This window comes from Suillus subalutaceus (genome assembly GCF_016647625.1).
Source record: "Suillus subalutaceus strain FC151 chromosome Unknown DFJ58scaffold_35, whole genome shotgun sequence".
NCBI lineage: Eukaryota > Fungi > Basidiomycota > Agaricomycetes > Boletales > Suillaceae > Suillus > Suillus subalutaceus.
Window position 1 is genome coordinate 34497 of NW_024540284.1, and position 24141 is coordinate 58637.

The following is a 24141-nucleotide window of genomic DNA, read 5'->3' on the forward strand; positions in this document are numbered from 1 at the left end:
CATGAAACCAGCAATAGTCCGATCCAATAAGCACCTGGTAGTCTCGATCGGCGCGGTCTCAAAATCTCACATGGAGCCAGGGCCACCGTCGCTGGCCGATATTTCCGAGATTCATAGAAGACTGAGCTGGAATTAGACCTTGTGTCATATACAAGGTACGTGACAGGTTCGTGATACAAATTTCTAACATACACACTGAATAAATAGTTATGAAGTAGCGACAAGCACTCCGGTGACACCCTCTAAGACACCGAGCGCCAATTTCATCAATGTGCATGTGATAGAGAGCTGTTCGCTGTGCCGTTGAGCACTACTCCGTTGAATGAGTAGATAACAACGCCAGTGATAAAGCCTGCGACAGAGTAGGCTAGGAATACAAGTGGGAGAGATAAGAAGACACTTCGGCGCTAAGAACAGAGTGATGTCAGTATAAGATCATCACGCAAGTGATAACAACATACAGTAAGAAGTACAAATCCTTCGGAGCCCGATGTGGGCGTCCCGTGCGCCATTTCCGCCTTGTGGCGTATGATGGAAATGAACGAGGTGATCATACTCAATACCGAGCACATGATGGCGACGAGACCTGACATGCGTGCGACACCACTCAGACCGGGTAATGTCATGAGTGTCACAGAAGCGCTGAGGATGACAGCGGCCTAGTAGATCGTATTAAATACCTGACACGCAGATCGAGGAATAAGCTCACCACCAGGCATGCGCAAGCACCAGCAAGGAATAAAGGACCACCAGAATTAGACACGATGTTGCCCTCCAAGTCAACATGACCGCCATAATTTGACCGGTCAACGAGGAAGAATGGAATACCCAGGCAGAGAATGCCAGTAAGGATATCGGCAATCATGCGACCTATGGGCACGCGTCGTTTGGGACGCTGCATGATAGGGACATCGCGAGGAAGAGGCTTGTGTGGTCGGAAGTTCGTTTGACGCCAGTGGGCTGCAGCATTACACAATCAAGGGGTGTTCAACATCATTTGAGTACTACATACCGACGCGAAGCAAGATACGGGCAATCATTCGTGTATGCGTGGTAGTTGACCGCAGGTTGGGGTCTGCACAAGCGATCAATTAAGTCGTCACTTGAGAAAGTAGACGATAACGGACCATTAAGATGTCCTAACAACTTATGACACTCGTCCTGGGTGAAGGGAGGAGGGATCGGCTGAGGATGTGCCAATAATGGGTCTGTATAAGACCAATGAAGAGCGTCCAAAGCTTCCTGCCGAGCACTTGGCGGCAATGAAATATGCGCGGGGTGAGTCTCTACAAATGACCAGTATCTGTACTCGTCATCAAGTCCTGTGTATTTGTATTCTAGTTAGCAAGCGAGTTGTATATGAAAAGGCATCACTGACTGTCATCTTCCCCAGAGAAGATAATTCCATCGACACTAGGGATTTGGCTTGAGACTCTGCGGATCCGATGGTCTACCCAACTGATAACTGGCCCTCCAGCCATCTTCTGTCTCCTCCAACCTCTCTTCACGACGGGGCCATCTCTGGCCCACATCTCACATCCCTCAGGGGCGCTACCGGCCGTTTCCACAACCGACATAACCGCATCCAGCTTAGACAAGTTGCGAAGGTCAACATCGGTCGTAGCTTGAATACGCGGATTCACGAAGTATTTGGCACCGTGAGGTAGCGCCTGCTCTATCCATCCACGGCCAGCATATGGTCTGGACACCGACCCATACGAATAAGTATGTGCGGAGCCATTGCCTTCGAGGCGAGCAGGCTGGGCCCGCTGTGGAGTGGGATGGCTGACATCGAAGGTATGTGAATGATAAGATTGTGTTGATGGGCTAGGTGGTGAGAACGTGGTCACGATGGGAGGCGTAGTCGGGCGACCTGGGCGAGTGATCAAGGGCTGGCGCTCGCTGTAAGGTTAGGTTAGATGTAGGACCTTATGCAAATACCGATCTGGACAAACTTCGTTTCTATGGGTATGTCTCTGCTCTGGAAGTACCCGGTACTGGCCCCGTCGCTCGAGGTGTAGCCTGAAGAGACTTGCCGAACGGAGCTGTCAAGGATTAAGATACGGCGAGGAACATTGATGCACAACTCACTGGGTAAGCATGACTTCATGCAGGGCAGGCAGTGGTACCGCCACTGGTTCAGCAGGAGCTACCATGCTATCATCTCGTGGTGATCGAGGGTCGAAATGACTAACACGACCATTACTTCAAAGATAATACAGAGGACACAGCACATACTCATGAACAATGGGCGACGAGATTTCAGTAGACTGTTGAGGGGGATAGATATGATGGCCCGGAGCACGCGGGCCTTGATCTGCGAACGGATCCTCCGAAGGCATTCTGAGGTGTTCATCAGACCATTGTCAAAAAGAACAAGTAGGAAGGACGCACATCAGGCTCGCCTTGCTTTGGTTGAATTCACTGCTTGGATTACTCCAGGTGTATGTGGTACCAACGATCTCCCGCTCGCGGGGCTGGAGGGTCGAGCTTGGCTTCCGGCTCGGTTGTCGCTGTGCCATCACCTGCGCAGAGGATACGGATGAACCTCGAGCACGGGAAGTGGTTTTCGCGACTTTGGGTGCTGCGGGGCGATTAGCAAGTGGGTCGAATTCGGGAGCAGGAGCAGGGGCAGGGGCAGGGGCAGGCGGTGCAGGCGGAGGCGAAGTGGAGATATGGTCTGCCCAGACGTTTGCTCCCTCCTCTACATGCTCATCCAGCGGAGACGATGTGCGGGGAACTGAAAGGTCAAAGTAACCTGTAGCTGTGGCAGGGCCAGGTGTCCGTGCAGGGGGAGTCGGTGGTGCAGAGGGTGGAACACGAGAAACCTCCGATGGATGTGCTGGAGGCGTTGAAGCTCGTGTACGAGGTGGTGCCGATGCCGCAGCAGGCGCAGGTGCTGTCGAAGGATCATCTGCTGCCTTTCCTGCTGGAGGAGGTGTAGCAGCTAAAACTGGAGGTGTGGGTTTACGAGCTGGGGCAGATGGAGGCGTGGGTTCACGGGCTGGAGCAGATGGTGGTGTAGGTTCACGGGCTGGAGCAGATGGTGGTGTAGGTGCACGGGCTGGAGCAGATGGTGGTGTAGGTTCACGGGCTGGAGCAGATGGTGGTGTAGGTTCACGGGCTGGGGCAGGTGGAGGTGTCGTAGAAGGGACTGGAGTAGGCGTTGGGGCAGCATCAGGAGCCTTTGTTGAGGCCGGAGGAGCAGATACTTGAGCGCGCTCTGCGGGTGGGCCAGGAGACATCTCCTCTGGTTCGTCTGTGAACACGGGGGAAAGAGCATTCTCCTTTGCTTGCTCGGGCGAGTTGACCACGACGGAGGGAATTACGAAGTCGGACTCGGGTTTGGGCGCTTCAGCAGCTTTACGTGATTCTTCAGGCGCTTGAATAGAAGGATCTGGAGCAGGTTCGGCGGTAACAGAGCCCCCTGAGAGTGGCGATGAAATCTGCTGAGGAGACATCTCACTAGCAAGGGCAGCTTCTTCACGAGCAGGTGACTCAGGAATGGTACCGGGGGGAGGAGGAGTCGACCGTGTAGTTTCGACCTGCGTAAGGGACGTGGTGGAGCCCTCACGCTCGAGCTTTGGAGAGGTTGACCCCGCTATGGAGGCAGAATCAGGCTCTGGGAGAGGGGGAGTTGTTGAGCCTGGGCGATTGGGCAAACCTGGGAGACCCCAGCTCGTAGAGGAGCGACGCATTACCGTTCCGACACGAGAGCGGAAGGTCTTCTTGGGAGGGGGCGTCGTAGACATCACTCCAAGTTCGCTTACAAGCGATGCAGGTTATCTTCGAGAAAAGCTAAGGAAGGAAAATACGAGAAAGAATTACAGATAACACACTGGAGCAGAGAGTACGAGTAGAATGTTAAGGGGGTGCAATGTGGACAAACGTCGGACTGTGCGGTCTAAATAGTAGCGATGCCTGGCGGTTTCGACGAGGTGAAAGACGTGGAAGTTACTTACTCATTAGCACCGGTTCAAAGCAGTAGTGATATGATGAGATGTGCGCGACTAGTGGATGATAATCGCGTGATTGACCATCAGGCGAACACGTGTAGGTTCTGCGGGGTGTAAGACGCCTTGTGTGAACCCCTAAAGCCCGCTGCGGAGCCAAGCGCTGACAATACTAGCGTCGCAGACAAAGAGGAACTGACAACCCCATCAGAATTCGGGGACTTATCAGGAGGATATGCTGTAAAGTTGCAGACAAAAATGTTGCGCCATGCCTCAGGTCACATTGACCAAAAGCCGAGCCCCTTCCACAGCTTCTTGACCTCGTGAATGCATGTGATGCGGCAAGAAGGGGGATGTATGAGGCGATATGATCGTACACGTTGTTGCCTGCCCCAGAACTCGTGTGTTCCATTTCCCGTCACTTTTAGACCCTGGCCACCGCCGTATCAGTTAGACCCCAGCAGGTCTTCTGAGTCCTGGGCTGAGCTCTAGTAGCACACGTAGAAATTGCAGAGTTTCTAATGGAAGAGGGCAATTGGGTGGTTTTTAAAGTCAATATAGATACATGATACACAACTGCGCTCGGCTGGTATGTCAGACAGTGGACACATCGGAAACCCAAGTTGTGGAATAAACATTAGTTGTTTGTACATATTGAAAGCACAAGCCTTTGCCAAACAGAACCAGTATGCAGTACCTCCATCAAAGCTGACATTAACACACCTGACCTACACTTATAATTAGGAGCACCGAGTCAATGGTAAATTTTGAGAAATACATACACAAACATTCGTACCGGGTACAAATGCGCCGCAGGTCAGTGACTGGAGATATAATCGATTATTTCAACGACAGGAAGTTTAAAAAGCGTAACAAATCCAAGAATTTTGACCAGAACCTACGCGCGCTGGTCTTATATCTTGTAAAGAAGTAACTCTTGCTTTTTCGAACTGATGCTTTAGAATCAATGGACGACCATGAGCGGAAGTCGTCAATGGAATATGACGACTGTGAGGGAAAGTCGCGTGACACCACCATATAAATTGTTGAATTCGAGTCCATGCCAGGAATGTGATCCACTAATGTCTGCTTGTTCAGTGCAATAAGAAGATGCGCGATGTATAGATGGAAAACATGCTACACTTACCACATCTGTATCTGCGTTGTCCTGGATCAGGCGATCCGAAGTTTCATTCCATCTGATGGAGCGCCAACGGTGTTTGTGGCGTTCGAGCTCACGCATGAGTGACTTGCGCTCGAGTTCGTGGAATCGCTCATATTCCGTGTATGAGCGTCTGATATATTGTGAGGTATCATCAGCCCATGGAGCTGCGTCGTCAATGGGAAAGAGAGCCCGTTCGGCTTTGCGTTCCACCCATGACCAGTCCCAGTGGATAGTTATATCAACTGGTAAGGCGCCACTTCGGGTCAGCCAGACCCGCGCATGGTGGGCATAGTCTTTTTCCCTGTTAGAAATTGATATTACAGTCCAGAGAGACTGTGTTTGGAGGATGAGGTATCGCCAGCGCTTGCAAACGTGCGACGCAATGACGATTCCGGGTAGTATTCGGGGACCACCGTGAGTCCCTGTGAGTTGGAATATGTTCAAGAGCAGTTTCGCTGGAAGGCAGTTAATATTGTGCGGGTGACTCATGTCCTGCCAGTAGTCTTAGACCAAATCAATTCTCAGAGGAGAGTACACTTACGACTTGGACGAAAACCTGAAATGCTTGGTAAAGAGCCTATGTCCTGACGAGAAGAAAAAGTGTAGTGCCTCAGCGCCCAGTTTAAAACCTCCTTGAAGGCCATGCCATAAAAGGTGTTGCACCTCATGGCGCAACTTACAGTGATGGGATGCAGCGAGGTATCATTGCACCGCACAGGCCATCACAATGCGTCTTCTACGATAGATCAAAGAAGACTGCATTCCATGCAGTGGTGGATATTTTTCAACGTTCAGCGTTCATAAGTGCCAAGATCAGATGCAAGCCCCTGACAAGCTGCGGCGTGTGTTCTAGTACCTGGTTATCAGTAATCCAAAAGGGGAAAATAAGATACGAGTAAATGCCTTGGTAATAAGTTAACCCCAGATCCTTTCAATATTTGTCGGAGGTGTTACGGTTGAAGATGTAGAGGAGAGGTGACAACTGAGTTGGGCGCTTGCCAAGTAGAAGCCACGTTTCATGACCCTCTTTCGAGGGGTGGAAAAATGTCCATAAGTGGTCACTGTACTGAACACCGTCCAGGTCGAGCTAAACGACGCCGACACCATGTTATTCGATGTCAACGTAAGTCCCAGAGCCAGTTTATCTTCGTAAATTTAACCTAGACATCACAAGCGAAAATTATTCTCCCGATCTGACCGAGTCAAAGGCGCTGATTTCCACCCTACTGAGCCATGGCTGCTAACAGGTCTGTATAACGGTTCCGTCAACATCTACAACCACGAAACTGGCGCACTTGTCAAGACTTTCGAGGTCTCTTCTGTCCCTGTACGCTGTGTCAAGTTCATTCCCCGAAAAAACTGGTTTGTTGCTGGCTCGGACGACTTCCAGCTGCGCGTCTTCAATTACAATACGCATGAGAAGGTCGTTGCGTTCGAGGCCCACCCTGATTATATACGATGTCTCACCGTTCACCCAACTGCGAGCATCGTGCTCACTGGGAGTGATGACATGACCATCAAAGCTTGGGATTGGGACAAGCAGTGGAAATGTATTCAGGTGCGTTACTATGATTTGGTCTACTCTCAGGCTCAACTCCCGCCAGGTCTATGAAGGCCATACACACTACATTATGAATATCACTTTCAACCCCAAAGACTCGAATACCTTCGCATCCGCTTGTCTTGATCGGACTGTCAAGATGTGGTCCCTTGCCTCCCCTACAGCTAACTTTACCATGGACGCGCATGACAAGGGCGTCAACTACGTCGACTTTTACCCTGGCTCGGATAAGCCATATCTCGTCACGACAGGTGACGACCGGACTATCAAGATCTGGGACTACCTCAGCAAAAGCTGCGTGCAAACGATGGAAGGACACACGAACAACCCAAGCTTCGCTGTATTCCACCCCAACCTGCCCATCATAATTAGCGGCAGTGAAGATGGTACCGTGAAGATATGGAATAGTAATACCTACCGTTTGGAGAACACCCTCAGCTATGCACTCGAGCGCGCATGGTGTGTCTCGCTGCGCCGAGATGCAAATGAGGTGGCTGTCGGTTTTGATGAGGGTATCGTCGTGATCAAGGTCAGTTTGCATTGTTCACACACTCTGCATACCTGATGCCTCTCAAGCTTGGTCGGGATGAGCCTACATACAGCATGGACCCATCAGGCAAATTGATATACACGAAGAACCAAGTCGTGCTATCTGGCAACCTTGCCACACTTTCTGACATCACCACTGCAGACGGTAACCGCATCCCCTTGTCGATCAAGGAGATTGGTACCACAGAGATCTTCGCGACGGCACTGCTGCACTCGCCGAACGGACGCTTCGTGACTGTCGTTGGTGATGGAGAATACATTATCTACACTGCGCTCGCATGGCGGAACAAGGCATTTGGGTCGGGTACGGGCTTCGCGTGGGCAGGTGACTCAAACACGTACGCGGTACTGGAGAACAAGGTCAAGCTCCGTGTGTTCAAGAACTTCAAAGAGCGTGGTGGTGCGGGGATGAAAGGTGCAGGAAGCTGGGCAGTGGACGCCATTTATGGGGGTCCGGTGCTTGGTGCGCGTGGAAAGGGTTTCGTGATCTTTTGGGATTGGGAAAGTGGGGATATTGTGAGGCGCATTGATGTGGATGCGAAGAATGTGAGTTTGTGACACAGGTTGGACGCTTATGATACTAATGCCTTGATAGATCTTTTGGTCGACGACAGGGACGCTCGTGGCGGTTGTATCGGACGACTCTTATTATATCCTCAAATTTGATCGAGATGCCTACAATTCCAAACTAGAGGAAGGCGTGGAAATTACAGATGAGGGTGTTGAGGAAGCATTTGATGTTGTTGCTGAGATTTCGGATAGGTGCGGTGTTATCAGCAGAAGTTTCATGCCCAACTGACCATCTTTTATCAGCGTGAAGACGGCGAAATGGATAGGTGACTGCTTTATCTACACCACGGCTGGAAACCGCCTCAACTACTTCGTGGGCAATGAATCGTACACGATCAGCCCATCTGATACGTGCGTGCATGATACGCTTTGGTCATCATGTTTGAACTGACATTGCTGCAGCTCGATGTTTATACTGGGATACATACCGGCACATAATCGGGTGTATCTTGCGGACAAGGACATGAATATCTCTGGGTATTCATTGTCCTTGAGCGTTGTTGAATACCAGACGGCTGTCCTCCGTGGTGACATGGACTCAGCAGCCGAAATTTTGCCCACTTTGCCCAAGGAGCAGCTAAACAAAGTTGCTCGGTTCCTGGAGGGTCGAGGTATGCATGATTTTAATTACGTATTAGGGCCCGGGATTCAGCCGTTCTTTCCTCAGACCTCAAGGAGCTTGCTCTGCAGGTCACCACAGACCCTGATCACAAGTTCGACCTCTCGCTGCAGCTCGATGATCTAGACACAGCAGTCGATATTGCGCGCTCTGCCTTAGAGTCAGAGTCAGAGACGAAGTGGAAAGCGATCGGCGATCGTGCCCTTACGGTGTGGCGGTTCGACCTGGCTCAGGAGGCGTTCGAAAAAGCGGGTGATTTGAGTGCGCTAATGCTACTTCTGCTTTCGACGGGTGATCGAGAGGGGCTGCAGAAGCTCGCAGCGACAGCTGAAAAGAAGGGTGCAAATAATTTGGCGTTTGCGACGCTGTTTCAGCTGGGCGATGCCAAATCGTGTGTGGATCTACTTGTGAAGACGAATCGTGCACCAGAAGCTGCGCTCTTTGCACGAACATACGCACCAAGGTGTGTGTGGTCCAGCCATGGATGTAACATTTGATGCTGATTTCGGCACAGCGAAGTACCCAAGGTAGTCGAGATATGGCGAGGCGAGCTGCGGACTAAAAATAAGGGCAAAATCGCAGGGAGCATCGTGCACCCATCTGAACATGCAGAGCTATTTGAGGAAGGGTGGGAAGAGGCTCTTGCACGCGAGGCTGGTGGGCCTGTAGATGTGAACGGAGATTCCGGTAAGTTATGTCTAGGATAGAGTGGGCGCTTGTTCCAATGACTAATTGAGATTTAGACATTTCCCCGAATGAGAGTGAGGAAACATGATCATGGGATTGGGGCAGTGGGAGGACGATCAGTCTACTTATAGCATACAGTTTTGCTGCGCATGTCTAAATGCTTTTTTCTGTTCTTTACACTACGACGTCGAACTTAGCGCTATAGGATGATAATGAGCTACCCTTCAAAGAGAACGGGATTTATGGTTCGTTGGTTACCAGATTGGCTTCTGAACTCCACGAGAGGGTCTAGAACCGAATGACCCATTTAGGTGGATGACACAGTCGGATTGGCTGGCACGTCACTTTGGATTTTTACCTGCTCTTGCCAGACAAGGCCGCATTTTTTCCCTTCTGGTATTTCTTAAGTGTCGTTGATCCTTCCTTCTTTCATTCTCAGTCTTTTTCGTCGCTCATTTGAAGGCCACAAATGGCCTCTGCGTCGGGCTCGCTTGCCAATCACGCCGTCAACTCTGGCGACCTTGTCGACCTCGTTTCCTCATCATCCTCTGCAACGGTGTACCCCAATGACGATGCCATCGTCACCGTCCTCAACACCCGTTTTCGTGCTGATTTACCGTACACAAGAATAGCCACCACCAACTTGCTCGTCGTCAACCCATTCAAAACACTCGCCAACGTCAACGACATCAGTGCCAAGGAGTATGAGGAACGGTGCTACAAGGATACCAGCCTGCCACTTGCGAGCTCTCGGTTGCTCCAACCGCATCTCTATGAGTTTGCAGCGCAAATGTACCTTCTTATGCGTCGGCGGAACCAGTCTCAGTCTGTCATTACTCGGTTCGTACGATACATTGTCTCTTATTGTCTACCTACTAACATTGTCAATAATAACAGAGGCATCACCGGCTCAGGCAAGTCGTACAGTACCCGCCTCCTAGTCGACCAGCTTCTTCGGCTCTCTGCACGTTCAAAGAAGGAAAAACGTATCGCAGGCCAAATTAAGGCGTTCACCACGTTGCTCGACTCATTTGGGAATACCAAAACTTTATTGAACCCAAACGCCTCCCGTCACACACGTTACCTCGAGCTCCACTTCAATGACCGTGGACGCATTGAGTCGGCTAAAGTCCTTGCGTTTGCGCTTGATAAATCCCGCCTTACGCGCCTCACTCATGAGGAGCGAACGTTCCATATTTTCTACCAGTTTCTAGCCGGTGCTACACCCCAGGAGCGGGACCACTTTGCGCTCGAGGATCCTTCGGATTATTCGTTGTTGGCGTCGTCGGGGTGCTATCGCTTGCCGAGTGGCCCTTTTAGTGATGACGCCATTGCGATGGAGGAAGTGCTTGCGGCGATGCGTACCTTGGGCTTCAAGACGAAGCATATCTCATCAATATTCACCCTGCTCGTTACAATTCTCCTGCTGAGCAACATCCAGTTCTCAGAAGCAGACGCACGTGATGTCTCTGCATATGTTGCTAATGCGCCTGTGCTAGCGCAGGTGGCGAAGCTCCTTGGTGTGTCTTCTGAGGATCTTACACTGATTTTGACGACTAGGACGAGCTATGTCCGTAAGGAACTTTACACACCGTCCTCCTGAACGTGGAGCAGAGTGCAGCGCAGCGTGACCAGTTCATGCGTGATCTATATGCAATTCTCTTTGCATACGTCATCGAAACCGCAAACCACAAGGTCGTTTCCACCAATCAGGAGGAGCTCCCAAACTCGCAGATCGTGATATTTGATCAACCTGGATTCCAGTCTCGTGGGCCGACTGGCAGTGGCTCGATGTCATTCACGGGGACCGCTCCCTTGATTTCAGCGTATGGACAGAACGGGTTTGACGAATTCTGCATCAACTTTGCGGATGAAGTCGTGCAGTCTTACATGCTTCACAATATATTTGAGGACAGGATTGGGTACAACAGTCACGTCGTCGGCGACGGCGTTCCTCTCCCTTCGATATCTACTATGGATAACTCTGCTTGCATCGAACTGCTTCGGGGTGCTCATGTATCGGAGCGCTCGACCAGGAAGCCGGGGGGCATACTTGGCATCCTCAGCAAGTCATGCTCCTCATTCAAGTCTGGAAAGGCGGGTGAGAAGAAAGACGAAGATATGCTACAGGACCTCGTTTCCAAGTGTGGGCCTCACACGTCCTTTGTGGCGAGCCCATCTCAGAGTGGTGCTAGCGAGAAGAACCTGTTTGGCATTAACCACTATGCCGGAAACTGCTCGTACGATGTCATGAACTTTACTGAGAAGGACTCCGATCTGCTTGATTCTGCGTTTGTGACCCTTCTGCGCAATTCCTCTGATGCATTCATGTCGAAGCTTGTCTCCGGCCCTTCTCTTGCAGCGGAAAGACATTCCAAGGACGAGGCTATCATCGTACAAGCCCAAGTATCCTCTCGCCCACTTCGCTCACCCACTCCCATCGCTTTTCCCGACGGCTCAGTACCACCAGCAAGCGAGGAACATGCACGTCTTGACACGTCCAAGATATACCCCGTTACCACCCAACTCAATCATACCCTTTCCGAAATCATCGCCTCTCTCGACCACACCCACCTTTGGACTCTATCATGCATCCGCCCGAATGATTCCAATTCACCAAATTCATTTGATAAGCGCCGTGTCAAGGCGCAGGTCCGGTCGATGCTTATACCTGATATCGTTGCACGCCGGAGTATCGAGTTCGTCACAGACTTTGAGCAGGCCGAGTTCTGCGACCGATATGTACCCACAATGCGTGGGTCGGAGATGGAGCGGATCCGCCAGTGCGCGGCGAGCAATGGATGGAAAGAGGGGACAGACTATGCTGTGGGTCATCGGAGCATCTGGCTGTCGTACGGCGCATGGAAGACCGTGGAAGATGTTGTACGGGCTGCTGAGAAAGAACAACCGAGGCGTTCTGGGGAGGATGCTGAAGATGACGAGAGTGCTGTTGGAGATGATGTGACGGAGTTCACTCATGCAGATGGTGCCCATGGAGGATACGCTAACGAGAGCAGGGACAATTTGTTGGCCGCTCGGGCAAGCAGCTTAGGGTCGCGATACCAGGATCCCAACCGTTTGGCGCCGTACGGAAACGCTGGATTACCTTCCCCTGCCTTGGGAGTCCCTCCCTATGACGACAATGATGCTGAATCGGCATCCGAGTGGGACAAGAAAGGCGGAAGCCCCGGCATGAGCTCGCCTCCCTTCATATCCAAAGAGGGTGAGATGATCGTCCACAAGGCCCCAGCTGCAGTCGAAGAAGTTCCTTCAAGTACTTCACGCCGATGGTGGCTCTTCCTAGTCTGGGGTTTCACTGGCTGGATACCTTCATTTGTCCTCCGCTACGTAGGCCGCATGAAACGCCCAGATATCCGGCTCGCCTGGCGCGAAAAACTCACAATTTTCATTCTCATTTTCCTCATGAACGCGCTCGTCATATTCTACATCGTCGAGTTCGGACGGCTTTTGTGTCCTAACTTCGATAAGGCGTGGTCACCAACGGAGGTCGCGGAGCACACTGGCAACAATGACTGGTGGGTTTCGGTGCAGGGGCAGGTTTATGACATGTCGAACTTCATCCACGGTGACCATAGCGATATATCCGGTGTTGCTAGTAACTCAGCGAGCGACCTCGATGAGCTTGTAGGGCAGGACTTGACGGACTATTTCCCCCCACCGCTTACGCTGGCCTGTCCAGGCCTTGTCACCCAGACGTCATTGGAACTTGTGTACAAGAACTTTACCCCTGTTGTGCCGCTCGCCATGCACGTCTCTGGTGCCTTGGAAAGCACTCAGGGAACCGCGCTTGACAATGCGGGTTGGTACACTGCGACATTCCAGCCGAAGATGAAGAATTATCACAAGGGGCCTTTAGTCTGGACTACGAGTGAAATTGCTGCACAAGCTGCGGACCCGAACATTGAACGGTATGCTTACATGCTGATATCTCCGTTGGTTACTTACACGACTTCTAGTATCTGGGCTATCTGGGAAAGCGGCATATATGACTTGACTGACTACATCAACACTGTAACGATCAATCAAGGCGCAACAAGTGTCTACCAATTCCTGAGCACGGACGTGTCAGATGTCTTCAAACAGCAAGCTGGGCAGGACATTACGAAGCCGCTTAATGCTGCTCTTGCGGGTCTTGATTCTACCACGGCGGCAGCTAACATCAACTGTCTCAAGAATATGTTCTATCTTGGCGAAACTGACTTCCGGGATACACCAAGGTGTCTTGTTCAGAACTACCTGCTATTGGTGTTTACGAGTATCCTGTGCGCGTCTATCGTGCTCAAGTGTACGTCCCTCTCTCTCAGCTGGTTGTTATTCGATAAATAACGTCCCTCCCAGTCCTTTCCGCACTTCAGCTATCTCCCAAGCGGTCGCCTGAGATGCAGGACAAGTTCATCCTTTGCCAGATCCCTTGCTACACGGAGGGCGAGGATTCTCTGCGACGGACAATCGATTCCTTGGCATCGTTGAACTACGATGACAAGCGGAAACTGCTCTTCATCATCTGCGACGGTAACATCATCGGCAGTGGGAACGACCGCACGACTCCCCGTATTGTGTTAGATATCCTTGGCGTGGACCCTAAGCTTGATCCTGAGCCTCTGTTATTTAAGTCGATCGGTGAGGGCTCGAAACAGCTCAACTATGGCAAGGTATACTCGGGCCTGTACGAATTTGAGGGTCATGTTGTTCCGTGAGTGTCTGTCCCTCGTCTACCTTAGTGCGAGTCTAAGAGTTGTTTTACAGGTACATGGTGGTTGTGAAAGTTGGCAAGCCTACTGAGCGTTCGAAGCCTGGAAACAGGGGCAAGCGTGACAGTCAGATTCTCCTCATGCACTACTTGAATCGCGTCCACTTCGATGCGCCAATGTCGCCTCTCGAGCTCGAGATCTATCACCAGATGAGGAATGTTATTGGCATTGATCCTGCTTTCTACGAGTACATTTTCACTGTCGACGCTGACACAGTGAGTCCATCGTCTTGGTTCCTTCATTTATGCTGATGTCCGTTGCAGCAAGTAACGCATGAGTCTCTAAATCGACTGGTTGCGTCTGCTGCAGATGACTCAAGTATCATTGGTATCTGTGGCGAGACTAAGCTCACGAACGAGGAGGGTTCATGGTGGACGATGATTCAGGTATGTTTACACCTTTGGCCTCTACCGTTGCCCAAGCTGACAATGAATATAGGTGTACGAGTACTATATCTCTCACCACTTGTCAAAAGCCTTCGAGAGTCTGTTCGGCTCAGTGTCTTGTCTTCCTGGATGTTTTTCGCTCTACCGTATCCGTACCGCGGACAAGGGGCGTCCTATCATCATCTCGAACCGCATCATTGATGAGTACGCCGAAGGCAACATAGATACGCTTCACAAGAAGAATTTGTTCTCTCTTGGTGAAGATCGTTTCCTGACGACGCTCCTCCTAAAGCACTTCCCTACGTTCAAGACCAAGTTCATTCCGGATGCAGTCGCACATACTATGGCCCCTGAATCTTGGCGTGTTCTGTTCTCACAGCGGAGACGGTGGATCAATTCTACGATCCATAATTTGTGCGAGCTCGTAGTTTTGCCTGAACTTTGTGGCTTTTGCTGTTTCTCTATGAGGTTCTTCGTTTTCATCGACCTTTTGGGCACTATCGTGAGTGCTACATCTTTGCATCCGCACCTCTCGACTTAATTTTTCTTGTAGATCCTGCCAGCCACGGTTGTCTACGTGAGTCTCATATGTATCGAATCTAGCACATTTCTCATTATATTATTCCAACAGTTGGCTTATCTCATCGTTGTCGTTGCTACTGGCAATGCGGCTCTGCCACTGATTTCTATCATTATGTTGGGTATCACCTATGGTTTACAGGTAAGTCGTGTGTTATCACACAGGACTTAACTTTTACTGTACATTTCAGGCTTTGATCTTCATCATCAAACGTGAATTCATGTTGGTAGGGTGGATGGTAGTCTACCTCCTCTCGTGAGTGGCTCGTGTGCAACATTGCGATGCGTATTTATCTCTGTTGCAGATATCCGGTATACAGTTTCTTCCTACCCATTTACTCGTTTTGGTGCATGGATGATTTCTCCTGGGGAAATACGCGTATTGTCATTGGTGACGGAGGTAACAAGAAGGTTGTCATGAAGGAGGATGAGCATTTCGACGAGTCGATGATTCCGTTGAAGAAGTTCAGCGGTAAGTAATCTTGACATTTATTTACTACTCGCCAACTCAAAGTTGAATTCCCAGACTACGAGGCAGAAGCTTGGGAGAATGGATCTCATCGCTCTGACGAGACAGGTTTAACCAAGCCTCGTTCCAATCGTTTCCCTTCTCGCCAGGGGTCTCCCCAGAGCTTCCAACCATCTCTCACCGGCGATTACTATCGGGATACGAACATGACCAAGAACAACTCAAATTCCAATATCCGCGGTCCCGCCTCCCACATCAGCCATGGTTCTCGACAAGGGTCGATGTATGACGGGCGGCAGCCATCTGTACCTCAGCACAGCCTTCCGCAGATGCCATTTATGTCGTTCGGTGGTGGAGCAGGTTCAGTGCATGGTTCGGACTATGGACATATGCCCATGATTCCCCCTCTGGGGTACCAGCACTCTGGCAGTGTATACGGTGGAATGCCTCAAGATCCACGAGGTCCAATGATGATGAACATGCCCATGATGACAGGAGGCTCCCAGACAGGCGGCTTTGGCATGCTACCCGCAATCGGAGGAGATGCACGGCCCCTGTCGATGTTCTCGATGGCGACGTCCGTGAATCCATTCGCTGGTCCGAGCTTCAACCCCAATCCTACCGACGATGACCTCTTCAATTCTCTACGGAACTATCTCAGCACGCAAGATTTGATGACAGTCACGAAAAAGTATGTCGCTTATTGTTATTTTACCGTCCGGTACTGATCGTTTGCAGGACCGCTCGTGAGGCGATCATGGCTAAGTTCCCCAAAGCCGATCTTACATCCCGGAAAGACTTTTTGAACGAGTCGATTGACAAGATTCTGTCGCAGTCATAGAGGGAGCAACATTTTCTATTGCGTGATCTTTATAATATTCCTTACTTCACGAACGGCTCCGACGTGCCTTGAACATTCCCTCGTCACCGTATTTTTCATTCTATTTCAGACAATCGTTTGGTCGCATATATGGACACTGCCGCTCGTCCTGAGAATTATCACTACATCATTGTATCACCCCTCCTGGACTATGCACTCGTACGTACCATAGACTTTAACCTACATAATTAGGTCTCTGGACATGGGTTTCCAATACACTCTTTCTCTTAAATTGATGGATTGTTTGGTGTATTTCTGCTAGCCTTGCACAGCCATCATGACGAACGTGACTTCCGTTCAACCGCCGCACATTGCACAAGCGGCTCTCAGCGTTCTATCGATGTCATCCCCAGCTCATGCCAGCGGGTGTGAGATAGATATTTAGCTATAAAACATGACAGCTCACAAGGTACGCTTTCGAACATCAACGCACTGTGATAGAGGACTACCTCAGTTCCTCATTACCTAACTTGAAGATGCCTGCAAACAAATCCTCATCCGTTGCTCGCCAGCCATGTGTTCTTCCATTTTCCAAGCCAACCGCTGAACTATTCGAGGCTGCGCTTCCCACATTGAAAGAGGAGTCTAGACAGTGTGTCTCTAATGTTTTGGCTATACAAGAATGCTGGAGTTGTACATGCTGATGGCATTTAGATGCATCGAGAATCTCTTGAGTTACCGTGCACGATGTACGCAGGTCAAGTTCCCTCGGCGTCAGAGTGCGGCAGTCCTGGTTCCATTGTTCATCGGTCGTGCGGGGGACCTGTATGTGTTACTGAGTCGGTGAGCTCCTGGTCAGCTGCGTCTTGTTTATGACTGAATTGCCCTCAAAGGCGGTCAGCCAGCTTGAGGCAGTATGCGGGTGATACTGCACTTCCTGGAGGAAAGGTGGATCCCCAAGATAGTAGTGCTGAGGATACTGCGGTACCTATATGGAATTCCTTTTTGAATATAGGTTGACTTGTCCATTTGCAGAGACGCGAGGCCTTTGAGGAGGTACAGAACTGTGTAATCATGCGGGTTCTTATAGTACTGATGTTAGAGGCAAATCTCGCCATAGATTGGGCTTATCCCAGACCGGGAACGAGTACCCTTGCTGTGTGTGATGGAGCCCTTTATTGCTGGTAACAAGATGGTAGTAACTCCGTGAGTGTGCCGCTGGTGTTTTGCGCGGACTGACATAGTCGTTTAGGGTTGTTGTCCTCATTCTTGACAACACTATGCAGGTATGTTAAACTCATGTGGGGGGTATCATTGGATGTTATAACGTTCTCGGGTCATAGCCCAGCCTCAATCAGTCGGAGGTGACCTCGATATTCTCACAACCCCTCGCTTCCTTCCTCACGTCGTCCTTCCCTTTCCACCCATACCGTGTTCCAGATCCATCGGTGCCCTACCACACGACGATAGAGTGGGAATGGAGCGGAGGCGGTCGAATCCGCATGCATCGCTTCCTTACCGGACGCGAAGCAGACGGCGTGAAACCTGTGTCTGGGCTTACTGCGTGCGCTTATAAAACGACACGCCCACAAATATTTACACTGATCGTAGGAGCATATTGATCTACATTGCCGTCTGGGGGTACAGACGCGCTCCAGACTTTGAGTTTCAGCCGCCAAACGCGCCTACGCAGGCTCAGCAGATCGCTTGTGCGCTCCTCACGCCTTCGAGTCCACTACGGTTGGCGTGTGTGCGCGAGGGCATCGATACGAATATCATGGCTACCTTCATCCTGCATACACTGCAGGAGCTGAACTCTTGGCCTGGTATGATTGAGTGGGACAAGAGCGGTCAGGACTGGAGGCTCCCGACGGAGGGACTGATCTCACAGCGCATCAACGTCACCAAACAGGAGAAACATGACAATGCGGATGAACACAAGGACATGCATAAGGAGAGGCAGGAACGCCGTTGGGAAGTGGGGGATGGCGCGAAGTCGGGAGCAAGTGAGGACGCAGGGCAACGAAGTGGCCAGAATAAGCGCAAGGATGGTGACGCTAAACTCTGATGCTCAACAGCGAACACACCCTCATAACTGATGATGATTACAACCCGTTGTATTAGAACTGGTGTCGTTCAAGTTGCTGGCCACGTGCGCAAGAGTAGACCATTTATTAGACACGTTTGTATTTCTGCAATAAACTTACTTCGTCTTGCTCATAGCTATCACTGTGAGCAGTTTCTTGTTACATAAATTAGGTCGAAATCGCTTAGTTGTGTTATTGAATACGAAAAACCAACAGCGAGAAACAAATATCTCAGACCAGAAAAACAAGGATATTACTTTCTAGTCCCTCGTTCGTATCATAATCGCTAGAACACTGCCAAATCCCTCACGCTCATCCACGTTATTTCTTGTCTGACTGTCTCCGTTAGTGTTACCGTCTACTGTGACAGCCGGCCTTCTACAGACACAGTAAATGCCACCGCTGCGTGAATGATCTACACCTAAACGATGCAACTTTCCTGACTTCGTGCTTGTCCTCACAATACTTAAAGGGAAATCAACAAAGATGCTTATTTCACATGTACGAAGAACATATAGCAAGTCTGCCGATCTATACAAGCTTGCTGAGACACTGCAAGAATCAAATAAAACGGTCTACCGATTTATGAGCCAATCAAACAGCGACGGATTCAGAGGGAAGCTGTGCTTTCCCCGTCAATGCCGCTAGACTACGCACGAGCTGATCAATCTGCGTGGCAAGTGCACTAAGGCGGAGATCCTGTTCCGCGAAGCGAGATTCCACCATTGCACTCAGCTTGTCGACTCGTAAGGAAAGTGAGGTAGTCTCATCCACATTATCCAAAGGTTCGTCTGATGTTCCGATGTCTGTATCTCGAACCCGGTCTTTAATCTTGACCAGCCAGTGTTTGTAGGGGTGGTGCACTGTGATCACGTTGAACACATCATGAAATGCACAATCACCACATAGGGCAATTGCGGAATGGAGTTCTGTGGTAATTGTTAACCTTTGTGCTCCATTAAACGTATGTAAATCTGACCTGCACAAGTAAGGCATACATAAAAAATGCCCTTCATCTTAACGTCACATTCAGCACAAGCATAGGAATCCCCATTCGCGACTGAGGTTTCAGCTATCCCCTCGAATGCCACTCCCGGGTTTCCACTTAACTTCTCATCACCTTCCTGTAAATCGACAGAGGCGGAAGAATCATCTAGTCGAGTGGCTTCTATCGGATGCGGAAGTTCAGGTCCATCTGATTGCGTTTTGGATTTGTCTTCTCTCACAGCCGATAAGTCTTCTGGCGGTGCTGCGGCAGGCAGGAGAGTGGAGAAGGATTCCCTGGCATACCGCCGAACCCGGTTGCAGCGATCACGAGGTAGCAACATGCGGAAAACAAGCATGTTATGCGTTGACTTGTGGTCGGATGGGTATTTGTGATCCGAGACCGGCTGAGATTCGCAATCTACACAGACATCATAGTCGTCTGTAAGAAGATTAGCCGTCTTGCACGGAAGGGTTGTCTCCGTCACGCTCACTGGACTCGCAGTCTATACAACGGTGAAGGACATCACTGACAAGGTAATGACATGCATCACACTGACACCTGAACACCGGAAAAGCAGATGTTTGAAGAATGGTAAATAGACAGAAGATGGGCTCACTCGAACAATCGTCTGCGCATCTGGAGTTCAGCTAATGAATTCCAACGCTCGACATCTGCGGGTGGTAGCTCTTGGGACAGAATATTGAACCTGTCTTTGTCGGTCGACGATAGGTAAGGCGGGATATCGTGGGGGTAGAGGTTCCACGTATTGTGCAGGTCATTCATGCACCGCAAGCGGATATATTCTTCCATGGGGTCTTCAGGCTGCTGGCCGGGATTAAATGCGATGAACTTGACAGGTCTTTCTACCGCTCCATTGTCCTCTGTCAGACCAAAAGGACCAAGCTTCAATGCTGTTGCATCGATCTCCAGCTTAGTGTCATCAAGCCCAAAACCGTGAGTTTCCCAGTATTCGGAATCGTCTGTGGCTAACTCTGGACTGTACCAAAAGTTGTACTATTACGAGGTATCAGGCCGGGAATCGATATAACGTTGCTGTCTCCACATACCAAGCCATGGGCATACCACGTGAATCTCGCTTTTGGATCATTACCCTGCTGACGAAACGACTCTGCAATGGTGGAAGGAGATAGCTTATCATGACAAATCTTAGGAACGCACCTGCCAGTTGGCCCACGCGCAGAGACACCCCTTCCAAGATATTTCCCAACGTTTGAGTCGCAGACTCGAGTTCTCTCTCGACCAGAGTCACTGTGCTGGCGAGTTTCATGATCTGTAAATGTCTCTTGATTACGAGGTAAAGTAAAGGCAGCAAGAACTGAACAAGCACAGAGACTCGTGTAAGCATTCAGTACAAGCGCTGAGTCAACAGCCCACATTTTCCATGCGACCAGATCCAAAAAGTTTAATAGAATCTTTGGAGTCAATTTCATACTTGACAATGTTGAGCTTATCCGCCAATGTCTCCTCCTGAGCGTTGCGACGCTGAGCAGTCAGTCGCGCAAGATCCAAGTCCCAATCCTCTGATCCAAGCTCTGCAAGAGAACGGACGAGCCTTTTGATACCTGTCTACTGTGTAAATGCCTTCGTCAAAAGGTGGCAGAGCGACGCACCATCGATGACATATGAGTCCAAGTATGTGGCGATACACCTCCTATTTTCTGGAAGTACATCTTCTTGCGCATACACCATGCTGTTCAAGACCTGTTCAATTCGTGCATGATAGTATTGGCTATCCACTCTCCAGCCTTCACCGACATAAGCACTGGCTCGACCTGATGATAACAATCCTTACCTGCAGCCCAGTATGCAAGTGCTTTTGGCAGAGTCCAATCCAATGGGATTGCGGACGTAAAAGTATTCACCTCCCTTACACTGACCAAGCCATTCGCATCGCCGTCGAAGCCTTCAGATAAACTTGGAACGTAGAAAACGGACAAATATTTTAAGCACCATGTATCTGCAGGGTCGACAGTAGGAAGTTCGTGGTATGCAGAATCGACTGCTGGAAACTCGCGATCTTCTCCTTCTGAATCGGACACGACGGAGACGGTGGGAGTTGGAGATGGGACTCGCAGTGCCAAAGATGAAGCATCCGATGCTGCTTCTGAGAACAGAGCATCATGACGGAGGCGGGAGAAACGGTCCACGTAATAATCATGCAGTTCTGCAATGAAGTATGGCGTCTTGACACTTGTTGTCCATTTCTTGGACATGATAAGTATGCACTTCGGTCACGACTGCACAAAGACATACCATCTCTTTCCAGATATATTGGAGGTGCTAGTGAAATTGACCAAGTTAGTAACACATAAGGTTGAGTTTCATAATCCTTACCAGATCCTTGACCTGTCGAAATCTGCTGTTGAAGGCCCACATGATGCGCGTTTCAGAATCCTTGATGGCATCTTTGATGTCGGATGTCTGTGTATCAAGCTTGAACATGAAGAGTGCACGATTCTCGTCAAGTAAGTTGCGTAACGGAGCACGCAGTTCGTAAAGCAGCGATGCATCAAGGCGGTCGGTCTTTGAAGTAGGCTTGTTGACATCTTTGGTAGCAGCATCAGCATGGGCTTTATTCTGTGGACGCCCTTCCCGTTGCTTGGCGATTTTCAGTAGCTCTACTAGTGTGTCTTCGCTTTCCAAACATTTCTCTCTTCCACCGCGCATCTGCACTTCTTTCTCGAATTTTGCTTCGCGATCGCTTTGCGTCCGGATAAACTTGTCTAGCTCATCCATGACAATATCAACTCTCAACGTCGTCCTGATATTTAAGGCGAGCTGGAGGTCCTGCGTACGCTGGGAAAAGCTGCTACAGATTTTCAGGAACTCGCTCGCCCAGTGGGAGGATCTGAAGAATTTCACTGGGAATGTGGTTCTCTATATGAAACACTCAAGAATATGAGGGAAACTAACCCATGAATTTTGACTTGTAGTATTTGTCAATGGCATTTCCACAATCCTCGATATCTTGTTTTATGCCGTCCAGGACACGATCCAATCGCCCCCGAATGCTGCCGTGAGGTCCCACAATGGCAGGATCTCTAGTATCATTAAGTCTACCATCGATTAGAATCAGCAAAAGTCGTTCAGAACTGGCGTCGGATGACAAACTGGAGAAGCATGTTCATCATGTCAGATGCTTGATATAACATCAATCCAACTCTACGATCGTTTTCTCTTCTTGTTAGTTCAAGATTCACGATGGCCTTGAAAGCGAGGATAGCCACTGCATTTTATCAAAGTATTAGCTGAGGCGGAAACATCGACAAGTGGTAAACACACCACCAACAAACGGGTGAACCTGTTGCAGAACATCCAGGGCCTCCATCACCCTCTTTGCCTCCCCTAGAAAGTCGCCCATATTCTTCTTTGAGAGGTCCGCGGCCGTTGCATCAGATGCTGGCTTGATGGCTGTGGCATTCTGGGTATAGAAATCGTGCGCTGATCCAACTTCTTGAGCGGTCCGGGCGACACAATCCTCTAGAGTAATCTGAATACCACCCTTACTGACCAGGATGGGTTGTCAATGACGAACCTGCCTGATCCCACTTGTCGAGCGTTCTAGCGAAGGTCGAGTTTAAATTTGATGTGGCATCATCAAATACCTTCTGCGTTCGTTTAGTTGTAATATCAGATATGACTTGTTCTCTGTGATTCATGGAGACTGCAGCAGGACAAGTGTTCGTGAAGAATTTATGCAAGGGAAGAGACGGCAGTGATAATTATGTCAGAACCAGCTAATCAACGAAGGAGTTTACTTAGCAGTCAATTTATCCAGGGCTTGAGTCCTTTTCAGTAGCGAGCTGGACCACCTAAGCCCTACAATTAAAGGTACCTGTGGGCCGGGTGTGTACCTGTGCTTCCCATCAAGCTTGATCCCATGAACAAGTACAATTATAGTTCTGACAGCTCATAGTGATGTCCATTTTCTGGCTGCACGTCCTGCGGTATTGTAAGCACCTAGTATTCTAATATTCAGAAAACGCACAGAGTCCGCTCAGAATCAGCGTAGCAACCTGTCTCTGCAGGCTAGACAGATCTACTCGCGCGATAACACCTGCTCGCACACATCATTAGATGACGTCCCATAGGCAAAAATAACACCTAGTGAACATCGGACATTGCGAAAGCGTGTGAGAGCGCGGTAGTGTGAAAGTGAGGGATTTGGGCCTTGGGCGACTCTAGGGCTGTTCTACATAGACGCTAGGCCAAAGTCTGGGGCTAGTCTTGGGCTTCGTGTAAAAAATTGACGGTCCAAGGGGTGGCGGGTTTGCAGTCCAAAGAGATGGCGAAAAAATGTATTGGTTGAGTATCTACTACAGGTAGAACTCGGTAGAAGTGTCAGAATGAGCAGGAGTGACTACCAGATCAGGCACGATAAGCGCCGGCGAGGCGAGCACAGGCATGTGCAACGTGCGTGTCACTGCCACAGCGCCAAGTACTTACTGCCGCGTGTCAGCAGTTTCATAGTACATACTCGATTGACTGCGTCCCCAGATTGTAGTGGGTTTTGGTCACCAAACGAGCGCCTTTACGCATCTCGAGGTAGTGAAGAGTGAGAAACTGCACGGCTTGGCGGCATGGCCTACCGGGGCGTCTATCATATCGAGAGAATGAACGTCGGGAGGCAAGAGACGCGGGGTCAGCGAAAGAATAACTTACTGTTGGAACTAACGAAGCATGATGGGCATTGGGCTCCGAGTCCTCAGGGTCTTGCATAGGCTTGAAGGAGTGATGCTCGTACCTTGAAATGACGCAACTTCTGGGAACCAAGAATTTTCGGACGAGTAACAGTCTGGAGACTGGTCGCTGAGCGCTAAGTTTGAGAGCTTCGACTCCTCGCATTTGACTGGTGTTTCGGACACAATGTTATTTGTGCTTATTATTGACTATATATACCGGTTGATATACCTCT

At 50.0% G+C, this 24141-nt stretch overlaps 6 protein-coding genes across 6 annotated transcripts; 3 read left to right on the plus strand and 3 right to left on the minus strand.

Moving 5' to 3' along the window:
- Positions 1-310: 310 nt before the first annotated feature.
- Positions 311-3752, minus strand: DFJ58DRAFT_840189 (uncharacterized protein; the record flags this gene model as incomplete). Its single annotated transcript, XM_041392586.1, has 10 exons — positions 311-352; positions 462-659; positions 710-960; positions 1013-1075; positions 1128-1322; positions 1379-1902; positions 1929-2045; positions 2092-2205; positions 2239-2343; positions 2395-3752. 10 exons carry the CDS (start codon positions 3750-3752, stop codon positions 311-313), a joined length of 2967 nt encoding a protein of 988 aa, XP_041245359.1.
- An 817-nt stretch (positions 3753-4569) lies between these two features.
- On the minus strand, positions 4570-5844 carry DFJ58DRAFT_287754 (uncharacterized protein). Its single transcript, XM_041379681.1, has 3 exons — positions 5660-5844; positions 5101-5610; positions 4570-5039 (listed from the first exon to the last, which is right to left on the minus strand). Exons 2-3 carry the CDS (start codon positions 5605-5607, stop codon positions 4794-4796), a joined length of 753 nt encoding a protein of 250 aa, XP_041245360.1. The 5' UTR covers positions 5608-5610; positions 5660-5844; the 3' UTR covers positions 4570-4793.
- A 340-nt stretch (positions 5845-6184) lies between these two features.
- Positions 6185-9416, plus strand: DFJ58DRAFT_682335 (coatomer WD associated region-domain-containing protein). The gene is made up of 10 exons (XM_041383241.1): positions 6185-6241; positions 6293-6676; positions 6723-7208; positions 7256-7774; positions 7824-7990; positions 8042-8149; positions 8201-8409; positions 8466-8880; positions 8932-9104; positions 9161-9416. The coding sequence occupies exons 1-10, from the start codon at positions 6224-6226 to the stop codon at positions 9190-9192; spliced, it is 2511 nt and encodes an 836-aa protein (XP_041245361.1). The 5' UTR covers positions 6185-6223; the 3' UTR covers positions 9193-9416.
- On the plus strand, positions 9417-16425 carry DFJ58DRAFT_744683 (glycosyltransferase family 2 protein). Its single transcript, XM_041387336.1, has 15 exons — positions 9417-9944; positions 10002-10624; positions 10665-10678; positions 10719-13033; positions 13082-13410; positions 13464-13818; positions 13872-14091; positions 14140-14262; positions 14315-14764; positions 14816-14839; positions 14894-14983; positions 15033-15097; positions 15147-15313; positions 15368-16001; positions 16049-16425. The coding sequence occupies exons 1-15, from the start codon at positions 9574-9576 to the stop codon at positions 16149-16151; spliced, it is 5883 nt and encodes a 1960-aa protein (XP_041245362.1). The 5' UTR covers positions 9417-9573; the 3' UTR covers positions 16152-16425.
- Positions 16426-16485: 60 nt separating this feature from the next.
- Positions 16486-18385, plus strand: DFJ58DRAFT_780642 (NUDIX hydrolase domain-like protein). Its single transcript, XM_041389750.1, has 8 exons — positions 16486-16782; positions 16845-16973; positions 17024-17114; positions 17166-17186; positions 17251-17336; positions 17383-17416; positions 17474-17694; positions 17742-18385. The coding sequence occupies exons 1-8, from the start codon at positions 16667-16669 to the stop codon at positions 18196-18198; spliced, it is 1155 nt and encodes a 384-aa protein (XP_041245363.1). The 5' UTR covers positions 16486-16666; the 3' UTR covers positions 18199-18385.
- A 324-nt stretch (positions 18386-18709) lies between these two features.
- Positions 18710-22885, minus strand: DFJ58DRAFT_875609 (uncharacterized protein; the record flags this gene model as incomplete). Its single annotated transcript, XM_041394421.1, has 15 exons — positions 18710-19146; positions 19197-19643; positions 19696-19763; positions 19822-20219; positions 20273-20334; positions 20385-20541; positions 20601-20788; positions 20837-20971; positions 21019-21430; positions 21480-21506; positions 21561-22087; positions 22140-22282; positions 22338-22452; positions 22509-22706; positions 22762-22885. The coding sequence occupies 15 exons, from the start codon at positions 22883-22885 to the stop codon at positions 18812-18814; spliced, it is 3336 nt and encodes a 1111-aa protein (XP_041245364.1). The 3' UTR covers positions 18710-18811.
- Between the last annotated feature and the right edge of the window lie 1256 nt (positions 22886-24141).